Here is a 20,431-nt window from a genome sequence, read left to right as displayed (position 1 = left end):
GGCCAGGCCATCTTCCCGCTCAATTCTGCCTGGACAGCATTTGTTAGGGGTAAACAATTTTCTCTTCTTCCTGAGCCCTGCACAAAACATTTTCAGGATCTAACTCCCAACGCAACAGATTTCTTGACATTTAATCACAGCCGCCTGGTTTTATTGCTAATAATGGTCTATTAAAATTCCAAATCAGCTTATTAGTATCTTTATGTATTTCTTTAGTGAATAAAACAAGAATTCCAACAGAATTCTCTTTTTAAGTCAGTAACAAAGCTGGAAACCATCAAAGTGATAAGGCACAAAAAAACAGAGAATTCATCTTTAAATTGCTATCAAGGGAAAGGAAAACAAAAAAAATATGGGGGTCATTCACTATAGCAACAACCTCTCTCCTAATAAAAAATCAAATGCCATGCATGCAGATATTGGCCAAGACAAAGGAGAGAAGTTATTTCTATTAAGGATCTTTCACCTAAGTGGCCATTTTCATTTGACGATATTTAGCACTGTGAGAAAATTAAGTAAATTAAAGGTTTAACATTAGCATGCACCTATTTACATAAAAGACAAGTTTAAAACAAGATAATATGGTAAGATGATGTAGAAAGAGAAATAATTTCTCTAAAAGGAATTAAAGTTAAAAAATAAGAATCTTAGGCCGGGCACGGTGGCTCACACCTGTAATCCCAGCACTTTGGGAGGCCGAGGTGGGCGGATCACCTGAGTGAGAAGTTTGAAACCAGCCTGGCCAATATGGTGAAACCCCATCTCTACTAAAAATACAAAAATTAGCTGGGCACGGTGGTGAGTGCTTGTAACCCCAGATACTTGGGAGGCTGAGGCAGGAGAATTGCTTGAACCCAGGAGGCGGAGGTTGCAGTGAGCCAAGATCGCACCATTGCACTCCAGCCTGGGGGACAGAGCGAGACTCCATCTCAAAGAAATAAATAAGAAGCTTTTTTAAAAATAAAAATCTTTTTCTAGAGATATGGGAGTCTATGCTCTGCTTGGAAACTACGTTGTCAGTAGAAATAAAGCTATGATCAGTAACTACAAGGGGCTAGGCACTGAACACAGGTCCTGTGAACATGGGTGAGGGCTCCTGTGGTTCCCAACCAGAGTGGGTGATCTCTGTTGCCCACAGGGAGAATCAGTGCCCTACATATAGCCAAAGAGCACTGCCTGAATGAGAGTAACAGTACTAACTGCCCTGGATGAAGACTCCTCCATCATTTTTTTTTCAAGATTGAGCAAGCCTGTGAAGTTCTTGAACGATTCGAAGAGTAGAGCCCTAATAAGACCAACGTAATAGTCTTCTGCTAACCAGGGAGACTGGAGCATACCAGTTTTTTCTTAATCTTTTAAAAAATGTGAGAAGTGTAATATTATTGCACCAGTATTATAGTTTATGTATGTTTCAATAGCGAAACGTAAACAGATCTAGGAAATTCAACTCAAATAAAGAGTGGACATAAATATGCCAACTCTAAAGGTCAATATGGTTGTCTTTGGCTCTGTGCTATTTTGAAATGATCAGTCTGCGTCGAATGGCAAGATCTTTTTAAAAGGAAAGTTCCAAAGCACATTTATTGTTATGACTTAACTTGAGTTTTCTGAAGAAAACATATGGTTTTAAGAAAATATTGAATGTGGTTTTTGAAAATTCCTAAATGAATCTACATACACAGAAAAAATGCCTAATGCCACATATGAAGGTCATATACCTTCTTGACCCTTCATCCAGGAGCCAAATTCAGGTGGGTACCTGTAACTTCTCAGCTACTGGCAGATGACCACTCCCTCTTACCTGTTACTCAGCCTGTGCATAGATTTGAGTAAGTTCATCAGTTACCAAAAGTGAAGCATTGGACTCTGACCTTACAAAACAAATAACTCTTTGGGTTTACAAAGGGCAAAAATTTCCATGGGAAATCCCACATATTATAATCATCCTGGGTGGATCCACATTGGTACACCAATGTGTTCCAATACTATATTTCCTATGAACCAACTAAAGTCAGATTCCTGGAAGGAACATTTCTTGTTTCCTACCATATCTATGAAATGCCTACGTTCCATTACTGAGGTATTAAGAATGTTCAGAAAGCATGCTTCCTGTCTTGGTCGGATCACGTCTACACCATTGCCTCGAGCTTTGGAGACCACAATTTAAGAGGCAATATTGAGTAATTGGAGTATGTCCAAAGAGTGTAATCAAGATTGTGAAAGTAACTTCAAATGACAAATGATTGAAAAAGAACTAGTGATGTTTAGCCTGGAAAAAGAAAAACAAAAAGACTGTCTTAGACTGTCTTATACTCTTCTCATTGCAATTTCATAGAAAAGGTTAGTTTTGCATGGAAAAAGGCTTATTTTTTGTTGGTTATAAGAGGTAAGCAGATTTCAGCTCCATATAAGGAAGTACTTTCTCATAATTAGAATTCACTGTTTTGTCAAAGATAAGGGTCACTTTCCTGAAAGAATTCCCATTCACCATCTGCTACCAATACTTTTGCACTAAATAAGAGATTAGACTCCTAAGCTTTAAGGTAGCTTTAAATTCTAGGTTCCTAATAGTCTGTATATTTGGTTAACTCATAACATATTATACTTAAACACATTTTTTGCATGAGAATTTTGAGTCATTCTGGAACCAAGAGGTTCTTCTAAAGCAACTGATTAAGTCAAAAACACTTGATTTGATGCCAGTAGATATGATCCCCATTACCTTACAGATTGCTAAAACTGTGAAAGCATAAACTTCAATATTAGGCTTAGGTTCAAATCCCTCCTCTAACATTTAAAACCTGATGTGGCCTAGGCAAGTCCCTTAACCTCAATAAGCTTCAATTTCTTCATCAGTAAAATGGGACAATAGTGTTTAGCTCACAAGACTGTTGTAAGGATTTTTTTCACATTCATACAAGCCATGTAATTAAAGTGTACAATTCAGTGGTTTTCAGTATATTCATAGCATTGCACAACCAATACCACTAATTCCAGAACATTTCCATCATCCCCCCCAAAACCTCTGTACCCAGCTGCAGTCATTCCCTATTTCTCCCCAATCCCTATCCTCGGGATAATAAACATAAAGAACTCAGCAAAGTTCCTGGCTCAAAGAAATCCCTTAATATAGGGCAGTTGTTATCAGACATCATGCCTACCACATCCCGACAACATGAGGTTGGAATGTGCTTTTTCCCTGTACCATTTGAATACTTTCTACATGCCCCAAGACATACTAGACATATACACATAGAGGAAGACGGATGGGGAAAGGGAGGGACACAAAAGATTTTTTATGCACAGTCCATAAGCAAATACGTAAATACATCTGAACACACAACTCTTTTTTTAAATATTTCATTTCGAGAGAGAGTCATAGATTCATGTGCTGTTATGAGAAATGATACAGAGACATGTGTACTCTTTACACATACCTATGTAATCTAGCTATTTTTATGTAATCTAGCTATTTTCTTACGTTGTGAGGCTTTGTTGTTAGTGTTCTGTCCTCCATCCAGTTTACCAGTGCAGACAAAGAGGGGAAATAATTAATGTTGCTGAGTGGACCGGCCATGAAAGCACTGAGAACCTGGGAGTATTCTCCCTGGAGATCTGTGCAGTCACTCTCAGCTTTTCACTTTAGCTTGAAACACTGTCACTCCCTACTGAGTCTTCCTTTCTACAGAACCCCTGACCACTTCTGGGTGAAAAGCAGAGCCCTTTTCTGTGAGGCTGAACTACTCAGGTTCTTGGAAAATGGCGGTGTTGTGGCTCATTGGGCAAAGGGTGTAGTTTGTGTTTAACATTGGAATATTCCAATTTCTATTGATTAGATCAATTAATATTCTAGTACTGAGGTGAGGTAGTATGTTTTCTTTCCTCCAAAAACAATTACTCTGTATTGACTGAGCTCTAGGGGAAATGTTTCCTAGGATATAGCTGAGGTTGGTTTCAACGCAGTTGGAGTCTTTCATGTGGAAAATTCTCTACTTAGCAATTACATGCAATGAGAAAACTTGAATTCATAAGTGGTTCAGTAAATCACAAGCCATGAAGAGTATAGGAAGAGCCAAAGAGAGAGAGTCTGGGCATTTAGCCAAATTCACATCACCAATATTTCCCAAAAAATGGCCAACAAAAATCTTGTGGAGAGCATTTTAAAAACACAGATTTCTGCACCAAAATACATCCATCCCCACTCTTGGTGGCTCTAAATTCAATGGATTAAGGCAGACCAGAGAAAAAGGATTTCCATAAAGCTTCCCACGGGGTTCCGCTCAGGAGCCAAGGTTGAGAACTATTGCTTCAGGCTGGTATATTTCACTGTGATGACTGTCCCCTCATAGCGGGAAAGAGAAAATGAACACCTCCCTTCACCTCCACTGTCAAAATCCTTTTTTTTTTTTTTTTTTTTTTTTTTTTTTACGCGGAGTCTTGCTCTGTGCCCCAGGCTGGAGTGCAGTGGCGCGATCTCGGCTCACTGCAAGCTCCGCTCCCCCGGGTTCACGCCATTCTCCTGCCTCAGCCTCCCGAGTAGCTGGGACTACAGGCGCCCGCCACCTCGCCCGGCTAATTTTCTTGTATTTTTAGTAGAGACGGGGTTTCACCGTGTTAGCCAGGATGGTCTCGATCTCCTGACCTCATGATCCGCCCGTCTCGGCCTCCCAAAGTGCTGGGATTACAGGCTTGAGCCACCGTGCCCGGCCAAAATTCTTAAATTTCTTTTATTTTAAAATTATTTTGTACAATGAAAATGATGAATTTCAGTTTTTCAAATTACTTAATGGAGATTATCTAGTTGGAGGTATTATGATACCAGTTTCGTGGAAGAATATGCCCTGAATTCATCACATATTTGGAAAGGAAAAAAATACTATACTCCATGCTGCCAGAATATTTCACTTGTGACCAAAAAAAAAAAAAAAAACTCACCAAGCAAGGCTGGGCACAGTGGACCATGTCTGTAATTCCAGCACTTTGGGAGGCCAAAGTGAATGGATTGCTTGAACCCAGGAGTTCGAGACCAGCCTGGACAACATGGTGAAACTCCATCTCTACAAACAAATACAAAAAATTAGCCAGGTGTAGTGGCATACACCTATAGTCCCAGCTACTGGGGTGGCTGAGGTGGAAGGATCACTTGAGTCTGGGAGGTCAAGGCTGTAGGAGCGAGACCACATCTCAAAAAAAACAAAAAACAAAACAAAAAAACGAAAAAAAAAAACAACTCACCAATACCAACCACCTTCTAGCTTATCCAGCAAGTGGTGAAGGTGGGTGAAAACAAGGTGCATGCCCAGGTACACTCCTACACTGATGAAATCAAGAACTCTGACTGAGCTTCCCCCACTATGTTCCCCCATCCCTTACAAACTCCTCTGTACCCCACAAATCCCACGCTCAACATTGTCACTGTTCGTGTATATCAGAATCATACCTCTGAAGACCATATAAAGGTTGGGAATCCAATCTCTGGGACTAGGAGCACATTTTTAATTAAGAGCCTGTCTGAATTTGGAGCTATTACACACTGTAGCAATAAAATTAAACACTGTCACTCTCTGTTCTTTAATAGCTTACACACATCTCATATCCAAAGTCCCCAAACTAGAATTTTAAGAAACATCCCCTTAGTCTCTGGCTGTCAAATAATCTCTGCACAATTTTTCTCACTGCGTCTTCACTTCATAGACTATAACTATGCTTAAAGTGTTAGACTCAAATGGGCATATGTGGCCCATAAACATAAAAGAATACTTAGTGCATGCAAAAATGATCGCCTGTATCATGCAATCTTGCAAGAACTTGGGAAGGATGGAGCCTAGAGGAATTGACCCATAGGAAGGCCTCTTGGGAAGGCGTTCTTTCCAGAAAGAGGTGCCTGTAGAGATATGAATCATCAGACACAGCCGATGGAGTGAGTGGAGGATACAGTGGAGCAGGTAGGTGAAAGCATCTCCCTTTTGTACCAACATGCCCCAGCCTCAAAGGATGATCTCTTAAGACGGAGATGTAGTGTACGGCCACACAGTGGGTCTCAAAGTCTTGTTCCCAGACCAGCAGCATCAGCATCACCAGGAACTTAGAAACACAAATCTTCGGGCCCCATTCCAAATCATTGAATCAGAAACTCTGGGGTTGGGGTTCAGCAACCTGTGTTTTGACAAAACCTCCAGGTGATTCGGGTGCACCCTCAGGTTTGAGAACCACCAGGTTACAAGAAATGGGAATCTGAAAAGTACAATCAGACATTTCTTCTTAGGCTGTAAGAATCAAAATCTCCCTTCCCACCCCAGTGTCCTCTCTGCTTGCTCCCTGTCTTCATTCCCTTACACTTGGCTCCTCTTCCGTCTCCTCCCTCATCACCCCTTCCGCCTCATCACACACCAGCGAACACCTGTACAGTGTTCAAAGAACTAGAAAACAGCCCCCATTTCTCCTTTTCTTGGAGAATGTATTTCATAATGTGTGCGAAGCGCGCAGGCAAGGGGCGGAATTGAAACAATACCTAATTAAAGAAGACAACACCACACGTTTATCACATTACACTGTTGTGTATTTACCCCTTGCCACTTTTGATGCATTTGCATATCATCTTTTATAATTCAATTCACTTGCTTAAATCATTTCTTTTATTTTTACTTATTTATTCAGAAGGAAAAGTTCATTTTGCAGATCACCGGGTCCTCCCAGTGGTGATCATCTGTAATTTCATACTCAAATTTTATTCTCGGAGCTCTAGGGTAATGGTATCTAAATCCTTAGAATATCACCTACTTGGTAGGAGCGTGAAAGAGAAGCAAAGCAAGCATTTTATTTAAGAGAGATTGCATCAACATCCCAGCTGAAATTTCTTCGGATGTTGGCTTTGACTTCTTGCATTTATCACACTCCGTATTCAGTCATCTGCTTCGTAGAGATGACAATCAGCAGGCTTCAGGCTCTGCTGGTCAGCTCAAAAATCAGCCAGGAATAAGCACAATAAAGACACCATCAGAGAGAAACACTTGTGATTCCTTTCCTCAATAACCTTGGGGTCTCTCCCTCGGGTTTCCATTTCTACCATGCTGCTTTTGAAGTTGTGCCTGTGCCAGGTAACCATTTCTCACAAGAAGTTTTAAATACAACGTTTTCCCTTCTCTCCATTCTGGAACATTCAATGGCTGCCTTGCCTCTGCTCTCCTGTGGCAGTCAGCACCGTCCTCTTCACCTTATGCTCACAGGACAGCCTCTGACATTGTGGCAGCTCTCCGAGCCACCCCTCCTTCCCCCCTTCACCCACCACCCTGCTCCTGCATCAGCTTACATCGTGTCACCTGTCGGAGGGCTCCGGCCAGGGCTTGCGGCTTACTCTGCAATATCGCCCTCCAGGGACATAGGTGCCTGGTCAACCTCAGGCTAACAGGCACCAAAGGCCATTTCCACTTAGACAAGCACTTTGCTGCCAAAGATACTGGTGTCCTTCCAGTCTCCCACTCGGTCCCTTTGGCCTGGTCTTTGGCATTGGAAGGCTGTGCTGCCTGAGTCAATGCGGGCCCTCCCGTTGAAAGATTGCTAAAAGGTGGTTTCCAAGAACTGGTGTTCTCACATCACCCCATGGCTTAACTCTGCTGATTCAGGGAGAGTTCCCGCCTAGTAACAGACGTATAAACATCAGCACCGTTCACAGAATATGGCCACAAACAGATCATATGAGGTTTTAAAGTTCATCCCCACCCCCTTGGCCTTCTCTGCTGAAAAGTCAGCAGAGGGCAGCCCACATTTCATTCATTTCGTTCTTCCTGAGCCATTGCCCAAGCAAAAGAATAGCGTTTGCTTCCACCTCGGCACCTCCTTTATATAATAGGGTCTTTTTCGCTTCCCACATTGGTTGTTTTAAGATCAACATACACCTTTAAATTAATTGTTCTAATATGTGCTCCATATTCCTTGCAAAGAAAAACTTAGTGAAGTCTTCGCTGGGTATATATGTGGATTCATAAAATTCTACTCTTGGAGACATACTATGAATAGGAGTACATTTCTGCAGGCTCATCTCAAGAGTAGCCCACTTAAACTAATTTGTGCTCAGCTGGCAAATGAAGACAAGGTTTATGAAACCGGATAGCTCCAAATTAGCTGGGGAATAAAATTAAAATTTGGGATTTCCTTGCAGGGCTCAGAGTGGAAAACTTACACAAGGCCATACTCTGTAAACAGCACAAGCTTTGGTGCCATAGAGACAGAGGTTCCCGTCCCAACAACTGCCACCCACGTGTAACCTGGGAGGAGGCTTATTTCTGCTGAGCCGTAATATCTTCACATATAAATTGGGGTAATGCCACTAGGGTTGTCAGGATGATTCAGTGAGATGCTACATTGGAAATCTCTAAAACAGTCCTGAAAGCAGTGAGTATTCCACTAATAATGGATATTACTTCAGCAAAGGTTCGTAGAAGCTACAATCTTTCCAGCGAGTCATCGCAACAAGTCACTCCTATTTGCCCCCAAAGCTTAGCACACACACTTCCTTCTGCCTAGAGCATGTCCTGTCTCTCCTCTCTGCCCTCACCTCCATCTCCTTCACCCAGCTACACCTTCCCCCAGAAGCCCTCACTATGCCCTGATTGTGCACTAAGCTCCCACTGCCAGGACACCCAGAACTGATTGGTTTTCATGTATTTCCCCTACCAGGCTATCCCCAGTTCTGCCTCTGCCCATCTGCACTGGGCTCATGGTCTCCATGAGGACTGGCCCTGACTACCTGTTCACTATTGTGTCTGCAGCCTCTGCTTGGCACATTGTGGGTTTTCAGTAAATACTGAATAAATAAATGAATGAATGACAACCATTAGAGGCTGCCAAAAGAAGAAAAACTAAAATTCAAGGAAAGTAAAAGGGAATTGCATTAATTATTCTTTATTCAACTATTTATTATGCATTAATTAATAGTTGCATACTTATAATTACCTTTCATCCTCCTTGAATTACTTCTTCAAAAAAATATGAAATCTATTCCCAAGAGTTCTAGCACTTTGTTCCCCTGACCCCTTGAATGTTGCACAAAACGTTACCTTAATTTCTTTCCAATACATGATTACAAAATGTTTTTATTATGCTTTACATCTTCTAATTCTTAAATTGACTATCTATTAATCACAGAGATACTAAGGAATGAGGAAGTCCTTGGTAGAAAAGTGTTAATAATTTACCAGTTGCCAACTGTACTTTTACCTCTGCATGCCAGGTAGGTAGAAGCATTACTCATGTTTTTTAATCTAAGAATTTCTTACATTTTTATGGCCTGTCCTTTGGGCTTATTTATGATGGTTTGTGACAAAGAGACAACCTTTGCCATTAAGATTCATACTCTACTAACAAAGAAAACGCAGAAGTAGATAAGAAGCCCAAATTGAACCATGGCACTAGATAAGAACACCCAAATTAAATAATGACACTAAACATTTTAAAAAAAAAATTCCAGTGAAGGTAATTTAAAATTAAAACAAACAGTATAAACATTGCAGACTATGGACAATGAGAATATAGAAATTTTCAAAACATAAACTACAAAATCTAGCATTTGCCAAATAAGTCACTTTAAAAATTTTATACTTATATTTGTAGTGTCATGAAATAATACCCAGCTATTAAAATATTTTAATGGCATGTTTTAATCTCATTCTTTTGTGCCTTTGTTTGAAAAACCAAGCAATATTTTTTGGTTTGGTAAAGTGTTCTTGGTTGGCAGAAGATATTCAGTATTTTTCCGTTTTTCCCATTAATACCATTTATCACAAAACTGACCTGGATATCTGTTATTGTTTTTAATAATCCCTTGAAATTCCTTGATGGTAAATGCCAACTTGATTGGATTTCAGGAAAAGACAATTGCCTTAGAAACAAAGAAACAAACAAAGACAACAAACAAAGAACACAGAGGTCTCTATCATGAGAGTGAAAGCACTGCTCATGATAGAGACCAAAGGTTAGTTCAGTAGAATAAGCAGTCAACAGTGTATGCCCAGCAATCTAAATACTACACAGCCATATGCGACCTGAGTAAACACAAATGTCCAGCTCAGGAATCCTTCAAAAAGGAGTTAATATGACCTCACAACTAATTGATGCTAACCAAGGCACCTAAGACACAACTATCCCGTTAATACTACAGTATAATTATACAGAACACTGTCTTTGATTTTGTGTGGAACTTCAAAGCAAAGCAAATACTGACACTGGACTTGCAGGTAATATCCTAGACTTAATTTCACATCACAGACTCAAACATAGTGATATCTGGGTGTGGAACTCATTCGCAAACCACTTCCAGGCTTCATAAAGAAGATAGAAGGAACTGGGTCCACACACATACATACTAACACAAATGCCTATAATTTTTAAATTTTGCTGTGCCTGTATTCCTACTAATACTTTTGCAAATCATTTACTTGCTCCATTCCCAACTGTATTTCCTGTTATCGCCTTATAATTTATATGTGCCTTAAAAGTACATATTGTTGACCATTTTTATTTTCTTCACCTACAGATTTCCATGAAAACTAAATTAAAATGAAGTAGGAAGAAGCATAGTCTATTACATTTCTTTTAGTCTTATCAATAAGCTTACTTGTCTGATTTACTTATGGTTGACTTTAATTCTTTTATATCTACGATCCAAGGTCCCCAGCTTGTTTTCAAAGTTAATACCTGCAAATCTCTTCTTGCAGCTAAATTCCACTCAGTGGATGTGTTTTATTTCCAAATGATACTTAGAAATTATGTGTCTGTTCATGTGCAATGGTGCTACCTAAACAAATGAGACATGGTCTCTGTCTATAAAGACCAGGCATCCACTGAGAACGCCAAGCTCCTAGACTCTGAGGCCTTAACGAAAAAAATGGAACACTCCATTCTGTTATTGCTTCCTCAGCTTTTTTCTTCCACAATAGTGAGCTTCCTATTTGGCTGCAGATATGTTAGGAAGTTACCCAATGTCACCAATTCTTTATCCAAAAGAAAGGGAACAGAGTATGAATATGGAATGAAAAAAAGCTTTTTTTCTAAATTCTGGTAGACAAAAATTGGTACAAATCAAAGAGGATACATCATTACATTCCAAGATAGACGGTTTTAGTGCAGTACTTAGTTTCCAAAGACAGTTGATACAGTCTAGGGAACAGAACTCTCATGGTTACCTATGTGTAATTTTAAGCTGCAGAGAATCTCCTGCAGGTTGGGGTGTCTTCTATGGAGTGATAGCTATTCTGTAATAACCTATATTAAAACCTTGACAATCAGTAAGTTCATTCTATTGGAAATCCAGAAAGTTACTGAAAGAATTGGACCAAGGTTTTTAATAACATAGTCTAGCTAGTCAAAAAGCCAGATAAAAAGGTGCGAAAATTCACAGTATAACTCCCTTAGATTGAAGTTAACAAATCAATTCCCAGTCGTTAAAAAAAAAAAAAAAAAAAAAGTAAGGTAGAAAAGGTCTACTCCAATTACATCTTTTGAAATTAAATTATTGTAAAATTGGATCTAAAAAGTATGGAGAAACTGCAGCAAAAAGACAAAAGAATAAAAGAATGAAGTGGATAATAGAATGAAGTGGAAAAGAGGGGCATGGTGTGTGTGGGTGGGTGTTAAACTTTGGGAGTGAATGCTATAAACAGAATAAAACAATGAATCCGGAACACTGCGTTTGACAGATTGGCACATAGAGAAAGATGAACTTTACAGAACTGTATGTTTAGTTTGGTCCTAATGCTGTCTTTGAAAGGACACCTTATGTATTCTACCTAAAAATAACTTAGTAATGATATTCAAATATTTTCTTAGCAGAGGAGCCATTTTTTCATTTGTTACCCCAAGGTTTCTGCTGCATTTCCAACTCTCAGACTCCCAGAAACCTCTAGAGGCAGCGTTCAGGAGCCTTGGAACTCTACTGATCAGTTCAAAAACCACTGTGGTATTAAATTCATGTTGTTCAAAGTCAACAGATACGCATATAACTGGAGTTGGGGAGAGCGTGTAGAACCTTCAAAATCATCTCAGTATACACACCCATATGTGATCTCTTAATGACTCGGGACCTAGTCCTTGTTCTACCCTCTGTCTAGTCTTTTTGTTCCCTGAGGGAGCTTCACAAACTATCTCTAAGCTGTTGACTATAAATTTATGCACAGTGACTCAGCACTGACTCTTTCTCCCACACACTCTACACTCTACATGGTGGGAAGGTCTGTTGACTCTGGCAGCCAAACACATCTAGAACTGGCCACTTCTCGCCACCCCAATGCAGGCTGCCACCTCAGATTGCGGCAGCCTCTCCCTGGTCTCATCTCTCCCCATTCTAGTCTCAAAATGACAGCCAGAGTGGTCCTTACATGAGGAAAGTTTCTTTGACTCCTCTACTCACAAAACCATTCACAGATTCTCCATTCTACCAGAAGAAAAGCCAGAGCTCTTTCTGAGGCCTAAAGGTCATGCTGGACCCTGTGATAAGCCACCCAGATCCTCTTCAGGGTGACCTAACCCCTGCTGCTGGAGCTGGTCAATGTCTTCAGGACTGCCTCAGCTGAAGTCACCTCACCCAAGGTCACAGAGTCTTCCCAGGGCAGCCCATATCCAATGACTGGGCCACACAGGGTCATCAAGGCCCAGACATATCTTTCCAATCAGGGCAACTCCAGAGGCCACTCTCAGGCCAGTGCTCTGTCTGGGGGTCACATCAGACTGTTACTGGGCCTGCATTGCAGTTTGACCTGTTTCTGTCCTACTTCCTTCCACTCCTTTCCATAGGTCTTCATTTCAACAGCACTCCCTAAAAAATGATCTGCTCACCCAATTCCCTCTCAGAGTGTGTTTCTAGAGAACCCAGCCTGCAACACAGTCCTACGTGATCTAGCTCCCTGTAGCCTCTCTAAATACTTGCTCACTCTGCACCAACCTCTCCTGCTTGCTCTGTGCCAAGCACACTGGCCTTTGATATTTCCACAGGATTGACTGGCTCCTTCCTCCAGATCCCTGCATGGTTGTTCCTTCTGCCTGCAACACCCTTTCCCAGACACCTGCACTGCTACCTCCTGTCAGCTTCACCTAAATATCACCTTCGAAACAAGCCTACCCTGACCTACTCACATAGGAAATACAAGTTTTAAAATGGAACGGGTCTCATTTTTTTTCTCATGTATTTGCTTATCTTTCTGGATATTTATTTCATTTTTGAAGGAATGACTTCACCTGCTTTTAAAAGCTTGAAAATTCTTGTTTTAAATATATAAAGACAGTGCAGTGGTTAATACAGGATTTGGGCTTGTACAGACCTGGACTTGAATGTCGTAGCACTACCACTCTGCAGCTATGTAGCCTGGGGACATCTCAGCCTCAGTTTCTTTATCCGTGAAGTAGGGATAGCATAGCTTCTACCTCTTAGAATGGTTATGAGGATTAAGTGACTTTATGTAAGTAACAGACTGTGAAAATGACAGAGATCCATGTAAATATTGGGAATTATTGAGAGATTGTCCTATGAACCACATGTACTAAAAAAATAAAATAAAATACACTGGAGTATATTTGTAGCCTGACTTTCTGATCAGAGTTCTAGAAAATATTCTTTTCAACTATACTCAACCTGGAGTGGACAGAAAACTTTCACCAAACAGAAAGGATTAATTCTAGAAAGGAAAGTATCACCCAGAGGGCACAGTAACAGCCTAAAAAATGTTACTGGGGACATGGCAGAGTAATTGCCAAGCAGTGTCGTCTAGGCAGTTACATAGTACAAAATCCTAATTCTTTGCTCTTTTTGCACTGACTTTAATTACTACAGACTTTATTCTACTCTAAGGAAATTCTACTCTAAGGAAAGTTTATGTGAAAAAAAATCATATTGTATTTCAAGTATCTAGATGTATATATGTTCATCAGAAGAGCTTTAAACTTTAAAACCAGCTATATGTCTGATTATCTGAGATCAGAGACCTAAATCTTTTCATACATATTTTTAACCCAAAGTGTTTATGCTTATTTCTGTTTTTGTGATACAAAATAATGATTGTTGGCTTAAAACAAAACAATAACTTCTCCAAAATCTCAACAATTTTTGCTTGTGTTCACTCATTTTTCATTGGACAGAATAAAATGTCCTCATCCATGACCTCAAATCCACAAGCTTGACTGATTTCAGAGGTTACATCAGAGGTCCACTCTGCCAGGCAGAGATGATAGACCACCTGTAAGATAGCACTAATGGAAACCACAAAAGTCTGAGATTTACCATTACATTATGTATCTGCCTGTTCAGATTTATTTGCAGATCCCACTGTAGTCGATTTCCTTATTTCTAAAGAGAGAATCATAAGCTTATGTTTAAAAGAATTAATAACAAGTTTCACTGAAGAGATATCATTAAAAACTATCATTTTGTGATTATACATTAAAAATAATAATTGCACCATTGATTAAAATAATAATAAATGGTGATATAAGGAATAAGGACAGCAGACAATGACAGCACAGTGTGACTTTGCCAAGAGTTTCTATTACTGCATGAGTAGAAGGCAGGCCTGGGTGCTGATGGAGACAAACTAGGAACAAGTTACCCCCAATCCTACAGACTCACATGCAGTATCTGGAAAAATTACTGCCTGGGGTGAGGCAAATTTGGGAAACTGTCTTTTATTCTCATAGTGGGGGTGTGTGTGTGTGTGTGTGTGTGTGTGTGTGTGTGTGCATCTGTGTGTGTATTTGCCCTTGGGAAACTCAATGGCACATAAGGTTATTCAGGGTTTTCTTTCAAGTGATTATTTGCTAAAAATTGCCTTAACCTTTCCACGTCCTCACTGAGGATGTCATACACTCCTCCGGTTTTTCTTCACAGCTTTATACAACTTAATATTCAGGCTAGGGAAACTGGAAATTTCCTCCAGGTCAAACAACTCCTTAAATCTATCTATAAATTTATTTTCCTTCTCCAACCTGAATTTCATGGCCCAGAGGATGATGGTGGTTTCTTTGCACAGATGGTCAAAGGTAATGAGGAGCTCTTCCAAGAAAGGATGAGCGTAGACCACATCTGCTGCCAAAATATAGTCAAAATTATTAGAAGACCTGGGGAAGTTTGTATCTAAAGCTACTCCCCAGGAGAGTTCTTTAACCTGAGGCAAATGCTTGCTTTTCATTTTGGTGTTTCGGGAAATATTATATTGCAGGTTTCCAAGTAATTCGGGTAAATCTGTGGCCGTCACATGAGCACCTGTGAAGCAAAGGACAGTAGAGAAAGTAACCCTCATGAGATAAGGTAGAACAATCAAGAGTTTCAAGCCAACATGCACTTTGCAATTCTGCAAAATTGTTCATCCCCCCACACAACAAGACTCGTCAGTACCTATACACAGAAAGGGAATCCCATTCAAATGGATGCTAAAGCAGCTATATGCCTCTGCTTAAAGAGAAAAAAAAGACAGAGAGACACCCATGGTACTTTTGCGCACCACTGCATTTTTTACGTTCTCCTGGTTTTTTTTTTTTTCTGGTATGTTTTGCTGTTACTATTGTTTTTGTTTGCTATTTATCTACTACATACTAGGAGAAAAATAATCAAGAGAAAGAGAAAGTCAAAATATTTGGCACCCTCACTGAAACAACGAGAAGTCATTGATGGAAGAATAGGTACCTCCCTAAAAGAATTCTGAGCCTCAGTCGTGTGAGACCAAGTGAGTGTATGCAACATCGGACATCCTATAGTTGAACAGGAAGTGCTCAAGTGAGAAGTGGAGGGAGGAAAGAAGGCCTTTCCATGGCATTACCTGAAAAGTATGATGACATCCATGCTATGCCCAGGTTTTCAACTTGGCCCATCACAAGTGTAAATCTTCCCATCAAAAGATGCTAAAAACCTAGTCACAGCAAGTGTATAGTGCTCATAAAGCTACCGCTCACAGAAGAGGATGTAAACAATTTCCAGGATAGAAGTGAATAGTGATGGGTTTTTGAGGAAGAAATATGGCAGAAGCAAATTTGTAGAAATTTGGTCACTAAAGTAAGCTTTGAGCAGTAGCAAAGGCTGAAAATAATCTGCAAATAAATCTAAGATTGTCCAAATCTGCAGCATCAGAAAAGCACAGAGCAGGTAAAGAACAAGAAAGCAGAAATGGAAGAGAAGTCTAGTTCAGCTCAGACAAATAAGAAGCTACTCCTCAGCAGCAATATCACGAGTCTCTTGGCATCAATTGTATTTTGTGAAAACATTAAAATGGGAGGGAGATATGCCTATCATTGGTACACTCACAGAGATACAAGCCTTTACATTCTACTATGGGTGGGTCTATCATTTTCAACAAATCTTTTTTAAATCTCAGGGTAGGGAACACACCTTTGCCCATATTGAATGTAAACTCCCCCTAATATCTTTTTGCCTAGAGAGATAAACACTACCACTTTCAGCATACTGACTAATCAAAGTTTCTATCTTTTAATATTTGTTCCAAGTTAGACAAGCGGACTCAAGGGACCAGTTCTTTTTAATAAAACCAATGACTCCCCGAAGCACAAATTCTGCTCCTAAGTCAGGCTTTCAGGTATAAATCGAATAGTGACTCTGACCTATCCTTACTAAATGGAATAGTGACTTTGGCAAACAATATCAGGATACAGCAACTTTAAAAAAAAAATGTATTTGGGAAGACTCCAAGAGACTTATAAATACTCTTATAAAAACAAATTTGAAAGTTGTAAATTGCTAAATGTTCAATTCCTCTAAAGATTTTAAAGTGGCAGGTGTGCACTTCTGAAGATCAAGGAAATCAGGATGGATCTGGGTAGCACACATCAGAGAAGGAGCTAAACTAAGGCAATGAGATAGATAACAATAGCAAAAAGACTGAACTGAAATAGGCTCAGGCATATATTAAAAACTATCACATGCTTAGTTGGAAAAGATGCTCGTGAGAGAACTCAGGGTAACAATAAAAAAGAATGGAGGTGGGTCAGGCACAGTGGCTCACGCCTGTAATCCCAGCACTTTGGGAGGCCCAGGCGGGTGGATCACCTGTGGTCAAGGGTTCGAAACCAGCCTGGCCAACATGGCAAAACTCTCTCTCTACTAAAAATACAAAAAAATTAGCTGGGCATGGTGGTGCGTGTCTGTAGTCCCAGCTACTCGGGGAGGCTGAGGCAGGAGAACCGCTTGAACCCAGGAGGCGGAGGTTGCAGGGAGTGGAGATCACACCACTGCACTCCACCTGAGCGACAGAGAAAAAATAAAAGAATGGAGATGAACTGAGAAAACAAATTCAAGGACAAACACCTAAAAATAGAAGCAGACGTGTGATTTTTGTGTGATTTCTAATACTCTCTCCCTATTCTAACACATGCTTTTTCATAAAAACATAGCACTTCAAAACTCAAAAAGAATCTACAACTACGTGGGAACACTGAAATGGTGCTAAAATTTAAAGTGCGTCTGAATCAGCAGCAATAGATCTGCCTCTGCCTAGTATTTCACATTTCTCCTCTTGCAACCAGAATGCTTCCGTGCACCGCTTAGTTAGAACACCTCATCTGAGGCTTGTGACAGTATTCCACAAGAAGAATTAATACAACTTAATGCAGAAAACTATGAAAGAAACCGGTAAGGAGACTTTACAATCTGTAGTTTCTAGATGAAGCCCATTCAAACAATTAAGGAGTCCCAGATAGGTGCAGGTCATAGTACACTGAATAGTAAAACAACTAATGATATTTGATCATCAAATTCTCTGACACTCCCTCTATTCAATCAGAAATATCTGCTTACCAAGTAAACTTGCCACAATGGAGACTAGTCCTGTTCCAGCTCCAATTTCAATCACGTTTTTGTCAACCATATTATACTGCTTTGCATTTGTTTCCAGGAAATAGCATAGAACAAGGGCCTATGAAAGTTAGAAAAAAGAAAACAGGGATGCTTGTCAAGTAATAACAGAAAGTAAAATGAAACTTTATTGGATAAATATGTCGCTAATGTTATGATATGTATGCATGCATATATGAGTATGTGAGAGTACTCATGTGTGTACCTGTACATCACTCCAAGAAATGTCAACAAAAGTGCATCCTCCGAGAGGTTCAACATTTCTGTTGGAAAAATTCCTTGGGGATTACTGAGAGGAAAAGAGAGAGAACTAAAATAGTGGAATTCAGTTGCTTAGGTTTGATCATTTTTAAAGGAAGCAACTTCTGATAATACTAGTCATTTCCAAGTAGTGTGTGGGATCGGGGCAGGTGGGTTGGTGAGTCCACTACTCTTCACGGGACAGTTGGTAAAGGATTGAGGGTCTTTGAGGACATTCTACATGTGAGACTCATAAAGATTTCATTGCAATTGTTTAACTCAAATGGAACTAATAAAAGGGGAAATGAAAGTGTTTACTGCTCTAAACTCTTCTTTTAAAAACTGAAGAAGTAAACACCCTGTATTAATCCTACAAATTTTAATAAAGTCAGAAATACAATTAATTGAGGCCCCGTGGCCAGGCACAGTGGCTCACACCTGTAATCCCAGCACTTTGGGAGGCCAAGGCAGGTGGATCACCTGAGGTCAGGAGTTCCAGACCAGCCTGGCCAACATGGTGAAACCCCATCTCTACTAAAAATACAAAAATTAGCCGGGCATGGTGGCAGGCGCCTGTAATCCCAGCTACTTGGGAGGCTGAGGCAGGAGAATCATTGGAACCTGGGAGGCGGAGGTTGCAGTGAGCCGAGATCATGCCATTGCACTCCAGCCTCAGGGACAATTGTGAGACTTTGTCTCAAAAAAAAAATTGAGGTCCAGGGTGGTGGCTCATGCCTGTAATCCCAGCACCTCGGGAGGCAGAGGTGGACGAATTACTTGAGGCAAGGAGTTCGAAACCAGCCTGGCCAACATGGTGAAACCCCATTCCTACTAAAATTACAAAAATTAGCTTGGCGTGGTGGTGCACGCCTGTAGTTCCAGCTACTCAGGAGGCTGCAGCAGAAGAACAGTTTAAACCCAGGAGGCAGAGGTTGCAGTGAGCTGAGACCATGCCCCTGTACTCCAGTCTGGGTGACAGAGCAAGACTCTGTCTCAAAAAAAAAAAAAAAGAAGAAGAAGAAGAAAAAGAAAATAAAATAGAATTATAGAGTTAATTGGGAGAAGTAATTTCCCAATCACATGATTTCTAAAACATAGTATTATTTGAGGTCACAAAGAAGGAATATGGAACCTGTTTTCTTCTTCCAAATAGAACATAATAACGAACAAAACTGGCTGGAAAAATAATTGGAATGTAACAAATTCTGTATGAAATTATACCGATGGCCAAACAACAGCACCGTAACAATCCATGGCCTCAGTAATTCGAATCTCATGACCAATAAAATGAAAACTTTCCCAGGAAGTAGTTGTTATCGAAGTCGGAATAAAACATCTTGCCATGATCTCTGTGACCACCTGCTTGTCATCATAGTCTTCTCTGGTCTCTGAAAGGAAAAGAAAAAGGTAATAGTTGTATAAGTAAATCCATGAAAAGAGAAAAGAACTTGACAGAAATACAGCATTTCTGCTTAGACTAAGGAGCTTTTGAATTGGCTTTAGGTGAGAAATAATAAGGTAAACTATTTGAAAATGACTCATAATGCAAACTAATATTGCCATTCATCAGGGTGGCAACATCTTTATTATTTTTATGGGAGCTGAAATCACCACTGTCTACTTCTGCAGTGCTACAGGCAACAAATAATAATTGATGCACTTTTTTAAAGCAATGTATTTTAAGAGCCACCAATCAGTTCATATAGATTAAGAGAAAGATTGGTGATGGAATATAAGAACCCACCTCTTCATATTGGCCACCCAGTGCAATCCTGGTTGTTCTGTGTCCCAGGCATGGTGCTGAGTGATGGAATATAGTAGCTAGCCAAATAGACATGGTCCCTGCCCTTGGAAAAATTGGAAATCCACAGACACAAACATTGGCATCCCTATGAAGAATTGTTGGATTGGATGAAAGTGCTTTTCCACAGTACTCCCAACGCTCTTGGCTCTGGTGCCCACTTGGATAGACATTTCTAATAAATGGTGTGTTCTCAGCTTTGCCTTGATGAACAGTTTTGTCAATGGTTTGACTAACTGATGACATTACAAGTATTATAAAGTTTTCAGAATATATAAATGTGATGGCGACAACAAGTATAATAGAAAACTAAATGTGATGGAAAATTTCTTGAGTTATAACAATGAATTGGCCTTAACAATGTGAAATCTAACAAAGATAAGTCTAGAGACCATATTCAGCCTGAGTTTAGCAGCACTGTGTAGCAGGTGGGGACAGATAGATACATTTACTTCGCCACAAGCTCAATATGAGTCAAAAGTTTAATATGACCATCAAAAAATCGGTGCACCTAGCCCACATGAAAAATATAATTTCCAAAATCAGGG

At 40.0% G+C, this 20,431-nt stretch overlaps 1 protein-coding gene across 3 annotated transcripts in view; it reads right to left on the bottom strand.

Annotated features, from left to right (window-relative positions):
* Positions 1 to 4,739: 4,739 nt before the first annotated feature.
* The window catches only part of LOC126940647 (putative methyltransferase-like protein 21E), a 28,119-nt gene continuing 12,427 nt past the window's right edge, over positions 4,740 to 20,431 (bottom strand). For 2 of the 3 annotated variants that reach the window (XM_050766688.1, XM_050766687.1), the window contains exons 3-5: positions 19,304 to 19,470; positions 17,786 to 17,903; positions 14,262 to 15,244 (exon numbers count right to left, since the gene is read on the bottom strand). In XM_050766688.1, coding sequence (XP_050622645.1) covers positions 14,841 to 15,244; positions 17,786 to 17,903; positions 19,304 to 19,470 — 689 coding nt within the window. In that variant the 3' untranslated portion in view covers positions 14,262 to 14,840. Of the gene's footprint in view, positions 5,058 to 14,261; positions 15,245 to 17,785; positions 17,904 to 19,303; positions 19,471 to 20,431 lie in introns of those variants that run through there. The other variant, XM_050766689.1, reaches the window with a different exon arrangement.

Source organism: Macaca thibetana, chromosome 17, assembly GCF_024542745.1.
Source record: "Macaca thibetana thibetana isolate TM-01 chromosome 17, ASM2454274v1, whole genome shotgun sequence".
NCBI lineage: Eukaryota > Metazoa > Chordata > Mammalia > Primates > Cercopithecidae > Macaca > Macaca thibetana.
The sequence above is the reverse complement of the archived record's forward strand: the minus strand, read 5'-3'. Positions and strand labels throughout refer to the sequence as shown.